Genomic DNA, 20421 nt, shown 5'->3' on the forward strand with positions numbered 1-20421 from the left:
CCTTCAACTCAGTGCTGCGATGTCTTTCTCTGTTTTCTGATTTGCTGTTCTTTACCCCTGTAGTCCTTTGTTAATGTGACTGTTAAGACTCGGATAGACTGCAGTCTAGGTAACTGCCACAGGGTGTCACTGGAATACAAAAGGAGTAGTAGATGTGATTGAAAAGGGCTGGAAACCTTGCTGAAACAGCGTGTTGGAAACTGCTTTCTCTTCAAGCTCTTTTCATGAACATTTGTGTACTAGTTGCATTCATGCTACCAAGTGACCAAGGTCTTGGTGGCCTTGCTGGCAAGCTGGGTTTGGTACCAGCTGGACCTGTGAGCTGAGCCACACAGTGCTTAACTGAGACGTGACTACAGGCTGAAACAGTTCTGGGTCTGTGAGGAGGAGACAGTGCAGAGATCTTCAGCTGAAAGTCTTTCAGAAGTCTTTATGATCTTGAAAAATAAAAATCTTGTGTGCCACATTTTCAGTTGTTGATACTAGGGGTTTTCTAAGTGTGTATAGTAAGAAAATGAAAGTATAGATCAGCAGTAGTTCAGATGGTAGCACTTGAGGTTTGGCTCCTGTCCATGGGTATTGATCCTCACCTCAGTACACCATCTGTAACATGGAGTTTAATAGTATTTTCTCAGCAACACTGTTTTGATCACAGGTGTGTTGAAGACTGAGGTGTTCTCATCCCAAGATACTGGTGCATAGTAAGTTTTTCCCCAGTGGCCCATTGTGCTGGGAAAAATGTTCATCCAGCATAAGGAATGGAACTGGGGAACTGATGTGTCTAGAAAATGGTTGCAACACCCTCTCCTTCCCCCCAACCCCAGCCCAAAAATGTTCAGCTCAATCAGATCATCTTTCCAGTTATTCACTAGCCCTACAAACCAGTGCTGCTGCCAGAGTGCACAACATGGTATGAACTGAGACCCTTTAGCTAGTGAGTGAGGGAAGAGAGGTGAAACAAAGGAGGAAAGGGGAAGAAATTATGCATCTGTTAAGTGATGGCCTAAAATTCCAGAATTTTGCCCCACCTTCCTAGTGTGTGGGGTACAGCTAATCTTACGTAAATGAACACACTTGTTTGGGGAGAATCTTTGTATTGATCAGATATGTCTGTTCAGCTTAAAATCCAATGCTTTGCTAATTCCCAAGTTATTTCTTAGGAGGGGGAGCGTGGAAGGGGAATGTCTTGAACCTTCATCTCTGTTGTGTTGGAATTGTCATTAAGATATCTTGTCTCCAGTCTACCATGCCAGTAAAAGCCCTTTGACTTTGCAAGGGATTTATGTGGTTCTCTTCATTAATGCGTTAATGGGAGGTATGTACCAAAACATCTGAACATCAACTGGAAAGTAATGTCCTTCACTATATACTGTCCAAACCTTTTGGTGCTTGGGAAGGTGTTGACGCTCACCAGGAACTTGAGGCTATAACCTATTTGCATATAACTGTTTTTTAAAAATTAAAATGCTAATATAGGCAACCTTTATGCTTGCCTAAACTTGTTTTTCAGTGAGACACCATGCAAAATTGCTTGTGCATGTTTTCTTCCCCCGACCTCACTGTTCAAAGTGAGATTGCTGGCAAGACATGCCTCTTCAGCACTCGGACTTTGGTATAAAATTACTGGAGTCTGAGTTTCCTTGTTTAAAATTCATTGTTTCTGCAAACTCTTTGTGAACGCATGTGCCAGCTACGAGGGATGGGAAGCTATGTTTCATGTTAAACCAGAAGCAGAGTGCCGAGGAAAAACCTTCTCCTGAAGAATCCTTTTCTTTTTCAGATATTACCTGGCTCAGAGAAGAGATCATCTCTTCTTACTAGGTTTTTACTGTGTTATGTCCTTGTTGTGGTAGATTTTTTCCTGTGTGTGAGGGCAGTCCTTCAAGGACAGGATGCTTCTGTGACTGACCCTGCCCAACGTACCTTGGCACATTGTGCCGTCCCTGTGCCCCTTGTGTGTAACTGGAAGCTGACTGGAGTCCACCGCGCTGCAGATACCGCTTGCTGTTGTGGCAGTATAAATAGGATGTTTCCAAAGAGCTCCCTGGAAAGTGTGATCTTCTTATGCATCAGGGCATTATAAGTCATAGTGATCATGAGACTTCAAAAAACATTATAACTTTCATCTGGCTGTGTTTCAGTGAGTAACCATTCGCTTTTAGTTCTTGGTGAGGTCAAGAAGATGGCGTGATGTGCTCCAAGAAGCAGGGGAGGGGTGCTGCAGTACATATTATCCTGGTGATATGTTTCACAAGTTTTAAATAAAATTGCTTATATTTTAAAATGTTCCTTTCAATATGATACTAACCACAAATAAAACTGCTGGAAAGGCACTGCTGACACTCTTGGTGCTGACTGATCTCTCTTTGCAAGGAATGGGTCGGGGATGTTCAGCCGGCTGAGGAGGAGGATGGGCAAAAGGTTGGTCAGGGTTTTATTAATTCTCATCCTTCATAATAGCAGTCTTGAGTTTTTCTGTCAGCTAAAGAAATCCTGAACCTAAGGGGAAAGCTTTGATTTTCCTTTTAATCCTTAGGTCTCTTGATTTCATCTGAGTAAACAGAATTTTTATCTGTAATAGGATATGGAAGGGATACTGGAGATGGAACTTCTTAAGTAATGTATGCTGCTTTACCTCCTGTGAGATTAAATCTAATTTTCTGTGATACGGCAGTGGCAAAAAGCAGATGATTGGAATGGAAGTACATGTTTGCATTTATACATTTGTACAAACAGGATGAATTAGAGTAGAATACTTACCCTGTTGCTTTTTGTTGCCTCCCATTGAGGGGTCTTGTCACCAGTTTTAGTATTAATTGAAATTTGGAGTCAATTTGGGTGGTGGCTGAGTGGCTTTCATTGCAATAGTTTAAAAATGTCCACTGTTCTATGTTTCCTTAGTTATCCATCAGGTTTATTGGATTCTGTGGTAGGGAAGCATGCATTAGTCATTAAGATTAGAGGCTTCGTTTATTTTCTTGAACATTTGCATAGATTTTTTTTGTTGTTGTTAACTGAAATCATTCCCAAGCTCTGAAGTGTGCTTGAATGTATGGGTGTGTGGTGGCAGAAACAAAATCACTGTTTTATCAGAGATGAATCTAAACTTCACACAGCTTTGTCGTCTTTGGAGCCAAGAGCCCAGCGGAGCTTTAAAATGGAATTGACTGCACCTCTCCTTTTTGCTAACACAGGGTGGTCCAGAGATTTGAGGTGCCAGCGTGGATTCACTTTGGCCAACCTAACACATGAGGTGCTGCAGGACCATGCTTTGGAGAGGACAGGGATTTGGCTGTGGCTTCAAATTCTATGGGCTATTTGGCTTCTTGCCTCAACCTGGCAACGCAGAAGTTACAAAAAGTGCAAACCCATGGGGTTTTTGTCCATGTTGTCTTTGACATCTTACCAGTAAAACAAAAAGCCCAGTAACAAATGCAGTGTCCTACGAGTAAGGATCACTGCAAGGCAGTTGGCGTTTGCTTGCTTCATTTCCTAATAAAGACAACAGGAGATAAAAATCAGACTTTGGTTCATATATTAAACTGGTCTCAAGTTATAATCATTTCAAAGATCCAGATGGCTGGTTTGATTGTTTTTTAAAATTATTTATTTATTTATTTATTTATCCACAGCGTGAGTCTAATTAAACTGTGATCCTGCCTTGGACGAGTTGTGTGCAGATACTATGTGATACTTACAGCTTCTTATCAAATGACCAACAAAAAGAGAAGAATAAAATGTCGTATTAATTTATTTCAGTCTTTTATAATGCCTAGCTGCCAGTGAAGCAGCATTATGCTGCCTACCTGCTGTCCTGTATTAGGAGATAAATGTGATGCTTCTGTCTGTCCTTGCTTAGTTGTCAAGTGTTCTGCCTTTAATATCTGTATATTGGGAGCATCTGCTTGTACCTTTGTGAACAACAAACAAAGCTAATGATAGTTATTAGCAAAGTTTTGTGCAAAAATGTGTTTCTTCTGCTATAAAAGTGATTGCTGTTCCCTGTGACCTCATGAACTGTTGCTGTGCTGCTACTTCGAACAACAGGGGTTTAGGTGTCTTGCTTTTAAAAATTATCTGCTGCTCTGGGGTATTCATGTGAATATACCATCTGTGTGAAAGACCCTGCTACTGCAAAACTCTAATTAAAATCTTGAGTTAGATTTGTGCTCCAACTAGCTGTTGTTTTTTTGTTGTTGCTTTTTTAAGTTAGGAAGAAGTAAGGCTCATGCAGTCCTGTTCTGTGTGTAACAATTTCATAGATACGTAGAGGTGCATTGCCAACAGGAAGGGGAAGGTGTTGACTGTCACTGCATGTTGAAATGGGCATATGAAGTATTTCAAAGTCTGTTTGCTAGAAGTTTAGAAACTTCTGGAGGCTGATGAGGAACTTGATACAAACTTAAGTCTTGTATTTACTAGGTTGTAATTATTACAACTGTAGTAAATATGGAATTTGATCAGTTCTGAAATGGACGTCATAGCACTTAATGTTTAATGAAGACCAGCATGTTAATAAATCAATGTATCGGATGTCAAAGCTACTGCGGGAAACAAAAATTAACAGACTCGAAGTGATGAAAATAAGCAAATTCTTCTGACACAAAATGCAGAGGCTGACGACTGTCAGCTGTCAAGAATGGATTTCAACTCATTTTTAAAAATGCTAGAAGTCTGTTTTACATGATTCTTCTGTTTTAAACATACCAATATGTCTGACTCTTGCAGTGGTGGAGGGAGACATGGGGTTTATTGAACCTGGAAGGTAGAGGTTTTCCATGACATTGGCCTTGAGTTTCTCCAAATCAGCTTTTAAATATATTGCCCTCAATATTTTTGTTTTTGAAAGGCACAGGTTTTCTCTTCTTAAGAAATTCAGACCAAAAGTGTAAAAGCATTTTAAAAAACTGAACAAACAACATAAAAACCAAACAAAAAAACCAAGAAAAAAGCCCTGCTGGTTAAAACTATTTGCCTTAAGTATGTTTCTCCAAAAGACCTCTTAAAATGATCTCTAGTACATCAACTGATGATTGGGCTGTAGTAGTGTTTTAAACTTCCGGTTCTTTACTTTAAATGCTAAATGCCTTTATTAGTATCTGAATCCAATTACTTTTGTTGTCAACGTTTGCATCTGTGTTTGGATGAAGAATGTGAAGAATCAACCTAGCCCTTCATGCCAGGCAATGGCACAGATGTGGGAAGAGTAGATTTATTTCTCATGTCATAGGTCTCACCTGTGTGAAGAAAACTGTGGCGTTGTGTCTACCTTGGTGTCACCTCAGCTTGTGGAGGAAAGCGTCTACAAAGATGCAGGTTAAAGTTTTGATTGCATCAACTGTTTAAAATCTAAATTAAAATAAAGTAGTTTTCCTGTGCAGTGAATTGAGAGGAGTAAGTTAGATATAGAGACGCTGTACCGTGGCAGTAGGACTGATGTGAAAAAGGTTGATCTCTCAATAAAGATACAGAAAACTGGTTGAGTTGGCTAAAAATGAACTGTGCTCTTGTGTGCCATCATGGTCAACGTGCAATGGGGAAAGATAAGGATAGTGCATACAGGACAAAAGAAAAGGGAGAAATTGTTAAATATTGACAGATCAAGTATACTTTTGGAAAAAGGGGAGAAACTGAGGATGTTTGTTTTCTGACCTCTAATCAATTAATATTTAACCAGTGGTCACAAGTGACTCATCTCTACTATCTGTTCCTTGTAAATGCAATTTTAAGATGAAAGAAAAATAGGGCGATCAGCATAACCAAGGAACTATCTGGGAAATAAAAAAGGGAAAATGTTTCTGGTAGGCTAGGAACCTGAATTGGCTCATCATGGGATCCAGCAGGCACCGGGGCTGGCATGGGGAGAAATCCCACGGGTTGTGGAGTGAGGTCACATCAGGGCCAGCTGAGATCAGCTTTACCAGTTGTGGAGCTGCAACCTCAGACGGTTGAGTAACGCTGGAGCGTACAGGCTTACGACTGCGGTTGCTACATCATTCTCCATAAATCCATCACAGAGATTCCCATCTGGAAACATCTGGCACCATGCTGGTTCAAACTAGCTGTCCTGGCTAGGTACTTCAGAACTAAGGAGACGCTTATCTTGGTGGTTTTAAGGCGAGCACGTTACCAAATTAGGTTCTGGACTCGATGTGGAGAGGATAACATGCACAGAATTTATTGAGGCACATGGGTTTCCCGTGAAGTGTCCCAGCTGGATTCGCTTCTATGCTTTGCTGACCAGCTTATCCCCTTGGAAGTGTGGAGCAGGCTGGAAGGGCGGCTGTGGGTGGTAGCACGGTGGCAGGAGCAGAGGTCCAGCTGTTTCAGCTGGACCTGTGGACTTGCACCTCCGTGGCTTTCTGTACAAATATTTGGTATTCTGCTCTTTGATTCGCTGTTTGATTTAGTGATTTTTCTAAAAGCAGGGGTGAACAAAACAGGCTAAGCTAATGATTTGGGGCTTTCTTCCTAAAAGCAGAAGGATTGATTTTTTTCTTTGGAAACCAGTCATCAGAGGGAACTGAGGTTGAAAAAGATTAGAAAGTGCTGAGACTGTTCAGAAACCTTTTGTTTAGAAACTGTTTTGATGCCAAATATTTTGATGCTTTTGATATTCCCCCTCCCTTATCTTCTTAACTCAAGGGGCTTAACAGGAAAACAAAATCTGTACTACTTCTAATTTTTGACCTTACTGAAGTTTTTCAGAAGGCAGATCACAGACTATACTGTGTTAAACTGCCTCTTCATTATCCAGATTGCTAGGCTTATTTTTCTCACTTATCAAAATAAGGTACAGTGAAATCAATAAGAGCATATTATTATATTGTTCAAGCCCTGAATATCAGAAAAAAAAAAGAAATAAATCTTACTATGCAGTTGAAAACCACAGAAATCTCTCTCTCTCTCTCTCTCTGTCATTTCCCCAGCTTGTAGTCTGTACTACCATGCCTTAAATGAAACTTGCAGTGTGTGTGGGTTCCTGTGTCTTTGACTGAAGTCTCTGTGCATGTAAGAACAAAATGAATGTGACCTCTTCTCAAGTGCTTTTATCCTCCTGTGGCCCACTGCACCGGTTACTTCCCCTTGGAAATATTTCCTTCACAAACTGGAGCCACAAATGCACCCTTGCATGAAATAGAAGGGATTTGGGTTGATGGCATTCAGTTTTAAAAAAATAAGAGTTTTTCTAGTATGTGAATTCTCAGAAGCAGGGGCATTGCTCAGGCATGAGACGGTTGAGAGAGGCCAGACTAACAGATAATGTGCTAAATTAAGTGCATCATGGTACGCTTAATGTTTTTGTTGTGTAAGACTAGTTATTGGGTTATTTCTTGGAATAAAAAGCAAGTTGTTTTAAGCAATTTTATTATTATTGCTCATTTTATATTAAGTATAGATGGAGCCAGTGTCTCAGTAGGATTGGGGTGGGGAGGGGGAATTGGCTTTAGTTCAATATTTACCAGTGCCCAAAAGGGTATTATTCAGCCTCTATATTCAGCTTAGTATGTCAGATTACAAACAAGTACTTCCTTGGTACTTGTGGATAGTTTATTATAGTAAAAACAAGAACGACTTCACTTTCAAATAGATAGTAAAAAGTCTTTGGACCTCAGGGTAATAGTCTTTATGTGAGCACATGTAATGTTTAGATAACTTTTTTCCCCGAACTTTTAATGAAACAGATACGTTTCTCCAAAGCATTTGTCAAATTGGCGTTTTCCATGAGCAAATCCAGCGTGTATATTCATCGGTGTGCTTTGATTGCTTTCACTCAGCAATAATATTTACATTTAATGCCCCCCTCTCTAAACTTGCTTCACCCTTCTCATTAATAGGGCAGTTTCTGGAGAGCTTCTGCGACAGAAGCAACTCTCCAGGCACGCTGGGACTGTTTCCTGTGAAGCCACCGAGGAGCAGATGGGTTGCTGTCTCCTGAGCCACAGTTAGCTGCGTGCCTTGTGCTGCGCTGTGGTGGAGCAAGCACAGCAAAAACACAAAAGTAGGATGGGGTGGGATGCAATGAAAAAAGGGGCTGGATCCCCTTTTTGAGCACAAGGGAAAGAATCCATGCCAAAGTCCTAGCTGTAATATGCCTTAACATACTGGTGTGGGCTATTCTGTAAATGCACTTCCACTCCCTCTGCATAATGGTAAAATAAGGTAATGTCTCCAGTCGCAAACTCACTGCGCCATCTACTTGCTCAATTGCCTATTTAAAATTGTGTCAGTGTAATTTAAGGGAGGGGCAAGAGTTCTGCTGGTGAGAATTTAAGTGCTATTTCATTAAATGTTCGTATTTTGCTTAGAGCTATTGCTATCCCACTTTACATTCTCAGCTGTGGGACATTTTATCCTGAAATGAAGCCAGGATGTGCTCACTTGCATGGAGTTTTGTACAAATGCCTTTTGTTCCCTTGAGTCTCAGTTTTCAAAGTTTGGAATCTGCTGTACCTAACTTATATCTAATTCTGTTCATTTAACACACTAGACTGGTTCCAGCAAAAATGTTGGTCATGAAACAGAGGGATAAGAAAATTTTAAGCTTGAAAGAAAATTGTTCAATTCATTCACAGGAAATGTAATAAATGACCTTAAAATAGTGCCTTATCTCATGTTTAATATAAACTTCAGTTCTTGTTTGTCTATTTTTTTCTTACAAAAGGAATAAACATTCTCTGAATCCATAAGGATCAGAGAGCTGAAAGACTCCTGCGTTCATGTGTTTACATTTTCCTTTCTATTTTTTCTTCACAGTGACATTTTAGATCTTGCCTACCTGAAGAGCCTTATCCTTAAAATAATACTTTTCACCAGGATGCCTAATGGTGGAAGAGCAGCTGCCTCCCCATGGAGCTTCCTGTAGTTCCAGGGCTGCTGCCGCTGGAGGAGCCAAGTTCTCTTCTCCTGGGCTCTGTTCCCTCATGGGTGCTGGCACAGGTATTGCTATTGTAAAACAGGTCAGGGAATGGAGATGCGCTATTCTAAAAGTGCTACTTTACGCTGGCCTAAAGGCCACAGTTTTGCTGATATTTTTGGGTCAGAACAGATCATTTCTTATCAGATTAGGTTCAATGTTGGGTTTTGGTGGGTCTGGGTTTTTGGGTGTTTTTTTGTTTTGGTTTGGTTTTGTTTTGCTTTTTTTTCCTTTGGTTTCAACAGTGAGCCTTTGAAACAAGACCTGGGATTTCTGACGATGTCATTCTGCTTAATAAAAAGGCAAAAAAGTTAAGTAGCTGATTTTGGTTTTCATAAGTATTTAGCATTGAGTAGAAATGGATCATCGGGACTTCTGTATATTAGAAAGCAGTAAGACAAGTGACAATGCCAACATTTTGGGGTTTTTTGCCTTCTTATTCTTTAACTATATGCCTCATGAGGCCTATGAAGCAATAGGCAGACTCACTTAACCGTAGGCCCTAATGTTCTAAATGGCTTCAAGTCACACTGTAGCAGCTTTTGATTCAGAGTTGAGGTAGGAAGATCTCCTCAGTATTCTCGCAAGTATGGACTTGGAAGGATACTGTTGTGAGTGTCTTCACTAGAAAGACCTCACAGTGGGATGATTCCACCAAAGATTGCAAGGTTTTAAAGACATCTGTTGTCTGAATGTAGGTAGAGGTTAATGAATTGTAAAATGTACAGTTTAGTTCAAAGGGATGCCTTACATTCCCATTTTCATGTGAAGTGGCAGTGTAAAGATTTTGAGGTGATCTCTTCTGTCCAGGAAGGCATACTGTCCAAAGCTAAAAAGGGAGAAAGAATGGTTAGATTGATTCTTTGCTCTTACAGTGTAGAAGGCAGTTAATTGCTGTAGCCCCAGAGAGCTCTGCTCTTCTGAGGTGTCATGGAGGAGTTTGGCATGACAGTAAATATACTTGCCCTTAGGCATGTTCTTGTTACGTAGTTAATAATGCACTCTAAAGGTGATGCTGTAGCTACTTGGTTTTTTTAAACCTACATGGAGGGGTTTGTGCTTAACTCCTCCTGTGTCCCCTGCTTTGGGATAATAACCATAAGTTCGTGTTAGAAAACTGTTCTGTATTGAGAAAGACATTCCTCAAGTGAAATAATTTATAGAACTTTGACATATCTGTGGTTAATGTCCTTATTTTGGCATGTTGGCATCTTAATGGTCTTTGTGGATGTGTGTATATATGTAAAAATGTATGTGTATATACATGTACATATATACACATATGTATATATATGTGCATATGTTTAATGCTTGTGGTAGGTTAGATGAAACACTGCAGGATGCAGAGAAGCAGATAATGTTCCATGCACTAGAAAAGATGGAACAAGGCTCCATAGCTTATCTAGTTCTGGCTGTTTAGATGTTAGAAGTACTAGCTAGACATGTGCCTTCCTTGTAGAAGGCGATTTAAAGAAGACTTTCCCGTACAAGCTTACTTTAAAAGTAAATGCTAATATTTTCAAGAGAAATCAGTGATTTTGGGACCCTTTGGTTTTTGGATACTCGATTTCAATAATGTCTTTAAACAGTCCTAAAACAAAGGCCCCTTTCCTCAAGCTGCAACCCTTTGTGGTATTGTAGTAGTGAAAGTATCTCTGACATCTCAGGCTGCAGCTCTGTGTGCCGTAGGAAGCAGATGTGAAGCTTGAAAGGGTTTATGCTGCTGGTGGCTGCTGGTCATCATACCAGTAGCACAGCTGGTAGGACAGGGCTGCCATAAGGGGCTGTTGCACAAGGCAGGCCTAGCCAACCTAGCCTTGCGCTCCTGTTAGAGTAGGTCCTACACTGTCCCCTCCATCCACTCATCCTTCTTTCTGTTGCTCCTGACCTGGTGGACCTGCAGTGAACTGAGGCAATGAGAGCAGATGGCTTTGCTCCTGGGTTAGGGAGTTGGATCAGTTCATGGAGGGGTCTAACAAGTACCAGTGAGAATGAGACCATGTAGTCAGGAGCACAGGGGAGATGTGGGGAAAGACGACAATTACTTTTGGTGGCTGTGGGCTGTTGAACTGACTCAGCTGGTGGTTTTTACTGGCAGGTAAAAATAACTAGGTGAGTATACACTGAACACATAAAGGGGACTCCTGTGATCTGCTTTGCTGTCTCTGCTTCTGGGAATAGTAAAGTCAAAAAAAGGTTATTTTAAGAACATCTTAAACCACTGCAGCCTTTTATTCAGTGACTACCTGTCCCTTTTCAGTGAATGTTAAAAACATAGTCACAAAGTTGACTTTTCACTGTCCCCTGCTTCAAATGCAAATAAACAGTCATTGCATAGTTGTTTTCTGATGTCTTTGAAAGGAAGCTATTTCTGCAAAGTGGATACAATCTGTCTGTTATCTGAGCAGTGGTCCAGTGCGAGGCTGAACTGCTAATCAGTTCCTGCATGGAAAGGATGCCTGGAATACAGTTCAGAAATGTTCTAGATTCATCATTTCTTAATAGAGGGATCAGACTGATGCATTAGTTTTGCTTTTTGGCTACATCTAGCAAACTAGCACCTCATGTAGGATTTGGAAAAGTAAAATAAGGAAATATGCTGCTTTGCTTCCCCCCCTCCCCCCTCTTAAACGAGCATTTGATTCCTATCAAAATGACATTTGTTGCCTTGAAATTGTATAACCCTCTTGTATTAAAGTGAGGCAATCACTGAAGAACTGCAGCTTTAAAGGGTATTTGCTCTGAAAGCTTGCAGAAGGCAAAATTTCTCTGGCCTGTGCTAGCAAAGTGCTTGGCTTGGGCTCTACCTGTAGGATTAGTGCCATGGGAATTGTTCGTTTCTTATGTGTAGGTTGTACCTAGGGTTCGTGTAGTTCATTTGCCTGTGCTGATGGATGGAAGAACATTAAAATGATGCTGTACACAACTGGAAAACTCTGAATGCAGAGACTGATGGAGAGAGGTTGATGTCCTCTCAAAGGCAAAGTGAGACAGTCTGGCTCCTCAGGGTCAAGTTATGCAATGTAGCTTGAGCTGATGTAATAGCTCCCTCCTGTCCAAAGGCGGCGAATACACCCCCTCACATTCCTCCTCTGCATGCTGTTCCCCCTCCACTCATCCTCATAGAGTCTGACATTTATCTGACCTTATGTAAAGCTGATTGTCTTGCTCACCTGGCAGAAAACTCTTCTTGTGCCAGGTTAATTTTCCACCGTTAATAAGCTGATTTGATTTACTGCTCTATCAGGCAGGTGCCAGGGTTGGTGCAAGAAAGGAGGTAGGTGCAGAGCCACCCCTTTCTTATAATGATGAACCATTAGGAGTGAGCTGATACAACTTCATGCCAAGGCTTCATTCCTGTGGCACTTAAGCCAGTGTTGCTGCTTGATGACCCGGTCCCTTCCCACCTTTCCTTTGTCCTGGCTCCAGCACTTGTTGGATGATGTGCTGAAACATGTTGGCATCTCAGCTGCAATGAAACCACTGTCTCCAGGTGTGATAAAAGAGCTTTACCTGTGTTACTCTTGGTGAAACACAGGTTTTGCAGAGGGGTTTAACTCCCTGCTGGCATTAGCCTGGTAGGCGCATCCTGGCATCACACGGCACGTGTGTCACGCTTTGTCTGTGCCTGGATCCTGCTCAGAACTCCAGGGTGCATCTGTCCCGTTAGATAAAGTCACGCCTTCCATGTCTGATAGCAGCATTTGCTGGTTAAAATTGGTCTAATAGTTAGTACTTTTGCTGTTTATGCTGTCAGTTGCACGTATATTGACCATTTCAGCTGAACTGTTTGATTTTTCTGTTCCAGCAAACTATAGTAAGAAATTTGGACCCAACAATAAGTCTCTAGTGGAATACAATTAGATTTTTTTTTTTGTTTTGGCCATGACTGCAATTGTTCTGGATATCAAAGACTCTTACTAATTCTTTTTTGTTTTTAAAGTCATTGAATAGCCTGTTCATTCTTGGCCGTTTTCTTCTATTCACCCTCTTCTCAAGTGGTTGCACAACTTGACATTAAAATCAATAATTCCTCATTGGTAATTGCTCTCAGGCTATGACATCAGGATTTTCTGGAAATATAAATTTGTAGTGCTGATAGCAGACTATATGATTTCATTCTGGAAACCAGCCAGTACAGTTGGGGTCCCTGATGTACAGGATGTAAGGGAGGAGACGATACAACGCTAGTGTGCATATGTGCCGGACACATTTGGTCTGTGTTTTCTATTTTGTTTTCTAGGGACCCCTGTGTTACAAGAGCACATCTTTAATTCAGGTGTGCTCTGATAAAACCAGAGCATCTCCTTGCTATTAATTGTTTGAATATTTTGTTGTTCTGATACAGCTTTCCTGTTTCTGCCTTTTCATTATTTATTTTTGCCTGGCAGAGTGAATTAATTGTGTCTTAAAAATATTGCTGCAGGGATTAGTCTGCCATAGGCATTCTACTTCTTGCCTTTCCACCATTCCTAATGGTCTAATATGTGGGTTTCGGAGGCCTGGTGCAGACCTGCATTGAGGCGGCGCTCTGCTCTGAAGCAGATGTGTTCAAAAGGATTATCAGGAACATTCTTCATTTGCACGTGGGCGTAGTGGGCTTGGTGTTCAAGTGAGAGAGACCACGGCAGGCGGCTCCAGAAGTTAGGAATTGCAATTAGATGCTGGAACAGTCGACCACAGGATGCTGATGGGGCCAAGAATTTAACAACGTTCAGAAAGGAGTTGGATGTTTGCTTAGGGGTTAGGAATAGAGGGAGTTGTCAGAATAAATGATTACCAAACGTTTTGGAGGGAGTATCAAACCTTATGTTTTTGAGTCTGTGCTGGTTTCTAGGTATCAGGCTAGGTTACCCAGCTTCTGCTGATTCTGGGGCTCTTCATATTGCAGAGGAGACGCAGGACTAGTCAGACCTCTAGTTAGTGATCTACTTTGGCAGGTCTGTGTTCAGAAAACTATGCCCAAGGCTTTTGGGGACTGGGAACATCACATCTGTAGGTTTGGCTTGCAATGCGATGGTGTCCTCTTGGTTTCAGACGTTTTGGGGGTGGACTGCTTGCAGTGAGGGAAGATACTTACACCCTCAGCAGTAGTACCATTCCTGTATGAGCTTCCAAAGTGCGTTGGTGAGGAGTAATGTATGTTAGGGGCTGACTTTTAGGCAGTGCAAGGCAGTGTCAGGGAGACTCAAACCAAACCAGTGAGGCAGAATCATTCTTGGCTAATAAAGCTATTAAGTGTATCCCAGAGCTTGGGCTGTACGCTTCTTCCAGACCTAAGCCTCTGTCTTTTGCAAGAAACTATATTGGGCTTTGTAGCTGTGCCTGTTCATTGAACGTTGACTCGTACCTCTTCACAAAGCTTTTTATTTTTAAACATGTTTGCTTCACATATGCATTGTATGCACCTCAAGCACTGAAGTCGTCCTTAGGGAGTGGCATGAGCATAGCAGGTTTCATCTCCTGACCTTCCAGCTGGCTCACCAGATGCAGTTTGAGCTTGAAGCTGGTTGAAGGCAGTCTCATTTTCCCCACTCCATGGTGTTATCCCTGCCTCGCATGCAGCCAGACAGGGAGCTAAGCCAACTGAAAACTTAACCCTACCCTCTCTAACACTAGTTTTCTTTCCCTGAACTAGCTTTCCACCAAGCTGTAGGACTGCCAGTGACAATGTAAAAGAGAGGTCAGTACAACACAGCCAGTTGGATATGGGGGAGTAGGACAGCAGGTTTGACTTAAATTGGCTTAACCTGTATGCTAAGATACTGTATTTCTTCCTACAATCCTAAAACCATATACAAAGCAGAAACAAGTAGGTTTTTTACCCCCTTTCAGTCTTTGAGCTTAGGCCTCCATGAACTGTCTTCATCTGCAAAAGGGTTTTATTTTGCTGCTAGTTTTAAGATAAAAGAAAAATGGTAAAAATGCCACCTGAATTTTAAAGTTATCCTATGGGTTAATTCCAATGCTTTTGGATAAAAATGAAAAGGAGAGAATTTTCATCCTCTTCCGATGTTTGCTGGAAAAACCTGTTGCAAACAAGGGCAGTAATATTGTCAAGGAACACTCATTAATGTTCTCTTTCTCTAGCAGCAGCATAATTTCTTGATATTTAAATGTTAGGGTCTTACACTATGCCTCTACCAGGTTCTTTTTCTAAAAATTCTTTAGGAAATGACAATAGGATAGAAAGAAACTTCCAGGATTTTAGTATATACAGCACCATGGATGAATGAAACCTTGCAGTATATGGTCTGATGGCTGTTGAGAAGTTGGCATTTGTCTGTAGGGGAAGTCACAGGTTTTTTTAATTGTTTGGGTGATATGAGTGAAAGACAATGTTGTTATCAATAAAGCATGGTTAATTAATGCCAGGAAACTTTAGAGTTTGTTTACGTTGTGATTTTTGTGCTTCAGCCATGGTTGAGAAGTGGCTAGTTTCTCTAGAGCCAAGGGTTTTCTGCCCTATGGTTTTCTGTGTTTTGAACCTGTCTAGGTTATCTGGCAGTGGTCGGGTGAAGGCTAACATCTGGGATGGAAACTGCTTGCTGTCTTCCAGGTTCTCTACTGAGATCACCCCTCTCTCTAATGTGACTCTTGCAGTGAAACCCAGAGGATGCACCCTGCTGCAAACCTAACTCCTCAACCCATATTCCACCTGGTTAAACCAGAACAGATTGGTTACAGCATGGAGAGGGATGATGGGGCAGCTGCTGCAAAACGTACAAAGACTTTCTTTCTTCTTTTCAAATTGTACTGAGACATCACGGTATTCTGGTCTCAAAACTGGTGGAGCCTGCAAAACATGTTTTAGGGTATTGGCCTGGTGGAGAAGTGAGTGTATTCTTAAAGACTGAAGGTGGGGAAGTTGGAGATAAATAGCTATGAAGTTTGGTGTGCTCTAGGAGGGTAGAGGTTGGGATAAATGAGGCAAAAGGAGTGGCTTTCTGACCTAGAGCTTGGAATGCTCTTGGTAAAGAGGACCAGAGAGGGGCTTCAGCCCCTTCTCTTGGAGGAGGGGAGGGCAAAGCTGCTCCTGTTAAAAAGACAAGTTCTGCATGATTGGTTGAAGCCAGTGGGTGTGGGTGGCAGAAGCTGCATGAGTGGGGGGTTAGTAGGTAGTTCCTGTGTGTCCTCGGGGAGCGTTTCTGTGTACTACAATTCTGGATGGTAGTCATGCATGATTTTTAAGAACTTATGTGGGCATCACAGGAATTGTAAGTTGAAACACCTGTGTTTACCTTAGTTATCTCTAAGGAAAGACTTGATGTGGATTGAAGAGTTCTGGTTGAACGACAGCTGTCTTTATCAGCCTCAAGCACTGAAGAGTTGCATGCTAACCACAAAAATTGCCACTTAGGAATTTTGCTTTTTAGACAAAAAAATCAAAAGGCAAATGAAGAAGTATGGTAAGACCATGTGTTTCCAAGCTCTCTGCAGCCAGCATGTCTAGAAGTACAGGGGATAGTTCTGTAACTTTGCTAATGCTGTAAGAAAAAATACTACATGTTGTGAAACATGCAGTGCAGTTATGGAAGTAGCACTGAGTCTAAACATGTGGGGTGGGTGCGTGCGTACATTCACACATACAACAGTAATTACAATAGCCTAAAATTCATGTCCTGACCACAATGATGTTGCTCCATTTTTCAGTAACTAAGAAAGGAATTTGGCCCAGTGAATGAATTTGAAATGCTCTCAGTTGGCCCGAGTGACCCAGAAGCATTCCTTCATGTTATAAGAAACATGTGCGTTTTATGTTCACAGGCGGCAATTGCTGTATACCAGAATGCAAATGGAGTACTCCTTCCTGCTGCTGTTTCTTCTCTAATTTAGTCTAGACTTGACTAGTTTACATTAACCAAGTGAGATGAAAGAGTCATAGTGCAAGCACAGAGTTAGAGCTGGGAGTAAGTTAAAGTCCTGTTGTGGTAGCAATTCTTTGTACCTCTCTATCAAAAGGATATGGTATAAGCCTACTGCAAAGGGGTAATGTGGAGTAGTTCTATAATGTTCTTTAAGAGTAGTAGGGATTACATAAGCACTGTTTAGAAGACATTGGTGCTCTTAATGAAACCTTATTGTTGTGTTTGCCTGTTGCTCAGAGTCACTAAGGGTGGCATGTGCCCCTGGGAGACAGCGTAGTCCAATTCCCCTGCTTAAAGCAGGGTCAGCCAGAGCAGGTTGCTCAGGACCGTGCCTGGTCATGTTTTGAGTATCTCCAAGGATGGAGATTCCACAGCCTCTCTGGGTAACCTGTTCCAGTGTTTGATCACCTTCACAGTAAAAAACCAAACCAAAACAAAAAAAGCTTATGTCTATGTGTGAAATCAGTATTTCAATTTATGTCTGTTACCTCTTGTCCTTTCACTGCATACCCCTGAGAGAGGAGCCTGGCCCCATCTTCTTTACTCCCCTTCACTGAATGGTCCCGGCTGTCTCAACCTTTCCCTGTATGACAGATCTCTAGTCCCTTAATCATCTCTGTGGTCCTTCACTGCACTTTTTCTTGTATGCACTTCTCTCATACTGGGAAGCCCAGCACAGGACACAGTACTGCAGAGGTGGCTCCCCTAGTGCTGAGCAGAAGGGAAGGATCACCTCTCTTGATCTGCTGGCAGCTCTTCCCAATGCAGCCTGGGATCTGTTGGCTGTCTTTGTTGCAGAGGCACGCTGCCGGCTCATGTTCAGCTTGTCTACCAGGACCCACGAGTACTTCTCTGCAAAGCTGCTTTCCAGCCAGTCAGCCTCCAGCATGTGCTGGTGCGTGGGGTGATTCCTCCCCAGGTGCAGAACTCCGCATTTCTTCTTGTTGAACTTCATGAGGTTCCCATCAGCACATTTCTCCAGCCTGTTGAGGTCACTCTGAATGGCAGCACAACTGTCTGGTGTTATCAGCTGTTCCTCCCAGTTTTGTATACTCTGAAAATTTGCTGAGGGTGCACTCTGTCCCATGATCTAGCTCATTAATGAACGCGTTAAACAATATCGGCCCCAGTATTGCTTTCTGCAGTAACACCACTAGTAACTGGCCTCCAGCTGGACTTCGTGCCACTCATCACAACCCTTCGAGCCCAGCAGCTCAGCCAGTTTTCAATGCACCTCACTTTCTGCTCATCCAGCCCATTTAGAGGTTGTATGAGGTTAAAAATCTGTATCAGTAAATAAGGACCCATCGAACTATTGCTAGTTCAAAAATCCAGATCAATATTGCTGGAAACAGGAGATTAAAAATAAATAGTAATGGAAAAGCAGATAAAGAAGGCTGCAAAAGAACAAGGAGAGGAAAGGAGGTGGATAAGTACAGTTCTGGGTGGAAGGGTAGTTCTGCAAATTAGCTGTAGCTTAGCTTTTCCTTTGTCTGTAAGAGACTTTGGAAGTGTGGACTGATTTTTTTTTTTTTTTTTTTTTTTTTTTTTTAGAAAAGTATGTCAAAATGATAGGAAGGAAAAGCTCACAATCTTATTTGGAGATCTCAAAAAGCTGCTCAAAAAACCTGAGCCTTGCCATGGCTCAGTTTCACAAGGACAACTGGCTGAAATCAATGTACTGGATTCAAACCCTTCTTGTCCCCATAGGAGAACAACTTTCCTTTGATTATTGTTGATTTATACAAACTTTTCTCTCTTGAGTGTGGGAAATGATCCAGTACTTAATTATTAGGCATTGTGAACCTCAAGGTTATGCATGTTATGCACACATTTATCTCAGCTTGTTCTGTTAAAATTGATACTAATTGGTTTTGTTGAAAGCAAAGCTTCTGATAAGATGTCTTGTTATCAGTGTTCCTGCTAAGCTAATTAAACCCGTGAGACAGCACTGCTATATATTTTTTTTTCCTGTTGTGAAAAAAAAGTGTTTATTTTGTTCATAGGGATATGAATTCCTGTATTGAACCTATCACCTCTCTTGTTACATAGGGGTTTATCTTACTGGGAGGGCAGCTCTGGCAAATTCTGCAGTCAATCTATCTGTTGAAACAAAACAGCCAGAGGCTGCCAGAGAGGTGTTGGTAGGCCAAATGCCACTATAATTAGATGGTTAATTATAGTCAAGGTCGTATGGGAATTTGTGTCCCTGTTAGTATTTCTGTGACCAAACATCCTATTTCCATATACTGGAAATACTCAAATACTTCAAATATCATAAATTATGATACCCTAGAAAAGAACTCAACCCTAAAATAAGCACAGGTGTGAATATCACCCGGGTTTCCTATGGACCTATGTGCCTATGTGTCAGCCAACAATTGTTTCACCTTTAGGACACTAAAGCAACCACCGATGCAGTAGCATCAAATGGATGTGCTTGTATCCCTTAAAAAAAATTCTCCCCTCTTCCACCTAAGCTCTGACCACTGAGTTAAGATATGTTTCAGTGCAAATGCTTGTAATGAACTTGGTGCTAAAAATGTGCTTTGTGTATTCTGGAAAATCACTTTTTTTTTATTATTGTATTTTAAGGCTGGCATGTGTTGTTTCCGTTTGTGTAGCTTTTTTATGCATGCTTCCCTGGAATGGTATTACATGTTCAATTATAGATTTGTAGTGTTGTTTCTATGTAAATTATTGGTGTATCTGGCTGGCTGTTCAGTCATGAAAAGTGACAAGATAACCTTGAGGGCAATCTGTTGCAGTAGTGATGTAGCATCTTATTAGGCCTTCAAGGCAAGAGGAGAATTTCCATTCATTTAGATGGCTGTCTTACTGGGACCCCCTCTCTCTTTTCAGTAAGTAGCACACAGATTAGTCTACTGGACTCTTCTTTGCAAAATATGTATTTGCAGACTAGCTGATGACTTTATTTTTTAACTACTAATAATATTTTACAGTTTCAAAAGAACTGTTATGTAAAGAGGAAAAAAGACCTTGATCTTTCCAAACATCTTTCTAAAAGATAAGCAACCTTCTCATTGGAAACTGATTTAAAATATGTCTCGTTTGTTTTTTGAAGTGTAATTGAGAGTCTGCATGTTCCTTCCTCATGGTTTGTTTGAGAACATATTTCTTGCCTGACCTCAACTATGGTTGTTACTTGTACTCTGTGCCTACTTGTGCAGGGCACTGACATGGTCATGAACTTCAATGTGAGCAGTCAAGGCTTTTAGAAAATGAGGCTGAGTTGAGGAACTGTCTTGTTTGTTAACATTTTCTGTCTGAACTAGAAAACAGTAATAGTAAAGGAAGCATAAAAAACAGTGAGAAACTACACAAGGAAAGAGTTTGCTGTTGTGTAAGAGGATGTTGCAGGTAGCCCTGTGGCAGCAAGTATTGCTAACATTTGTGAATTCACAGGAGCAGCTGGATCCAAGTGATATTAGCTGTACCACTGAGAATTGGAGAGGTTGAAAAAACAAAGGACAGATTGACTGACCTATCTGAACACTGGATTCCTATGCTTTGCTTTCAGCCAGGTCATCACCTTCCCTTTCTTTCTTCTAGCAAACTCCTCTAAGTGATGGTGGCAGGGAGTAATTTTCTATGTCAGGTTTCCTCAGTACTTCT

At 41.3% G+C, this 20421-nt stretch overlaps 1 protein-coding gene across 3 annotated transcripts in view; it reads left to right on the forward strand.

The window, feature by feature from the left end:
- BORCS5 (BLOC-1 related complex subunit 5) overlaps positions 1–20421 on the forward strand; it is a 77851-nt gene that overhangs the window by 16086 nt on the left and 41344 nt on the right. The window contains exons 4-5 of one of the 3 annotated variants that reach the window (XR_012776510.1): positions 1854–2421; positions 3195–3529. The exons of 1 other annotated variant lie outside the window; for it this stretch is intronic. Coding sequence is in view for 1 of the 2 variants with exons in the window: in XM_075507995.1 (XP_075364110.1) it covers positions 1854–2083 (230 nt within the window). In the remaining variant the exon portion in view is untranslated. Of the gene's footprint in view, positions 1–1853; positions 2459–3194; positions 3530–20421 lie in introns of those variants that run through there. One more of the 3 variants, XM_075507995.1, reaches the window with a different exon arrangement.

Source organism: Mycteria americana, chromosome 1, assembly GCF_035582795.1.
Source record: "Mycteria americana isolate JAX WOST 10 ecotype Jacksonville Zoo and Gardens chromosome 1, USCA_MyAme_1.0, whole genome shotgun sequence".
Taxonomy (NCBI): Eukaryota; Metazoa; Chordata; class Aves; order Ciconiiformes; family Ciconiidae; genus Mycteria; species Mycteria americana.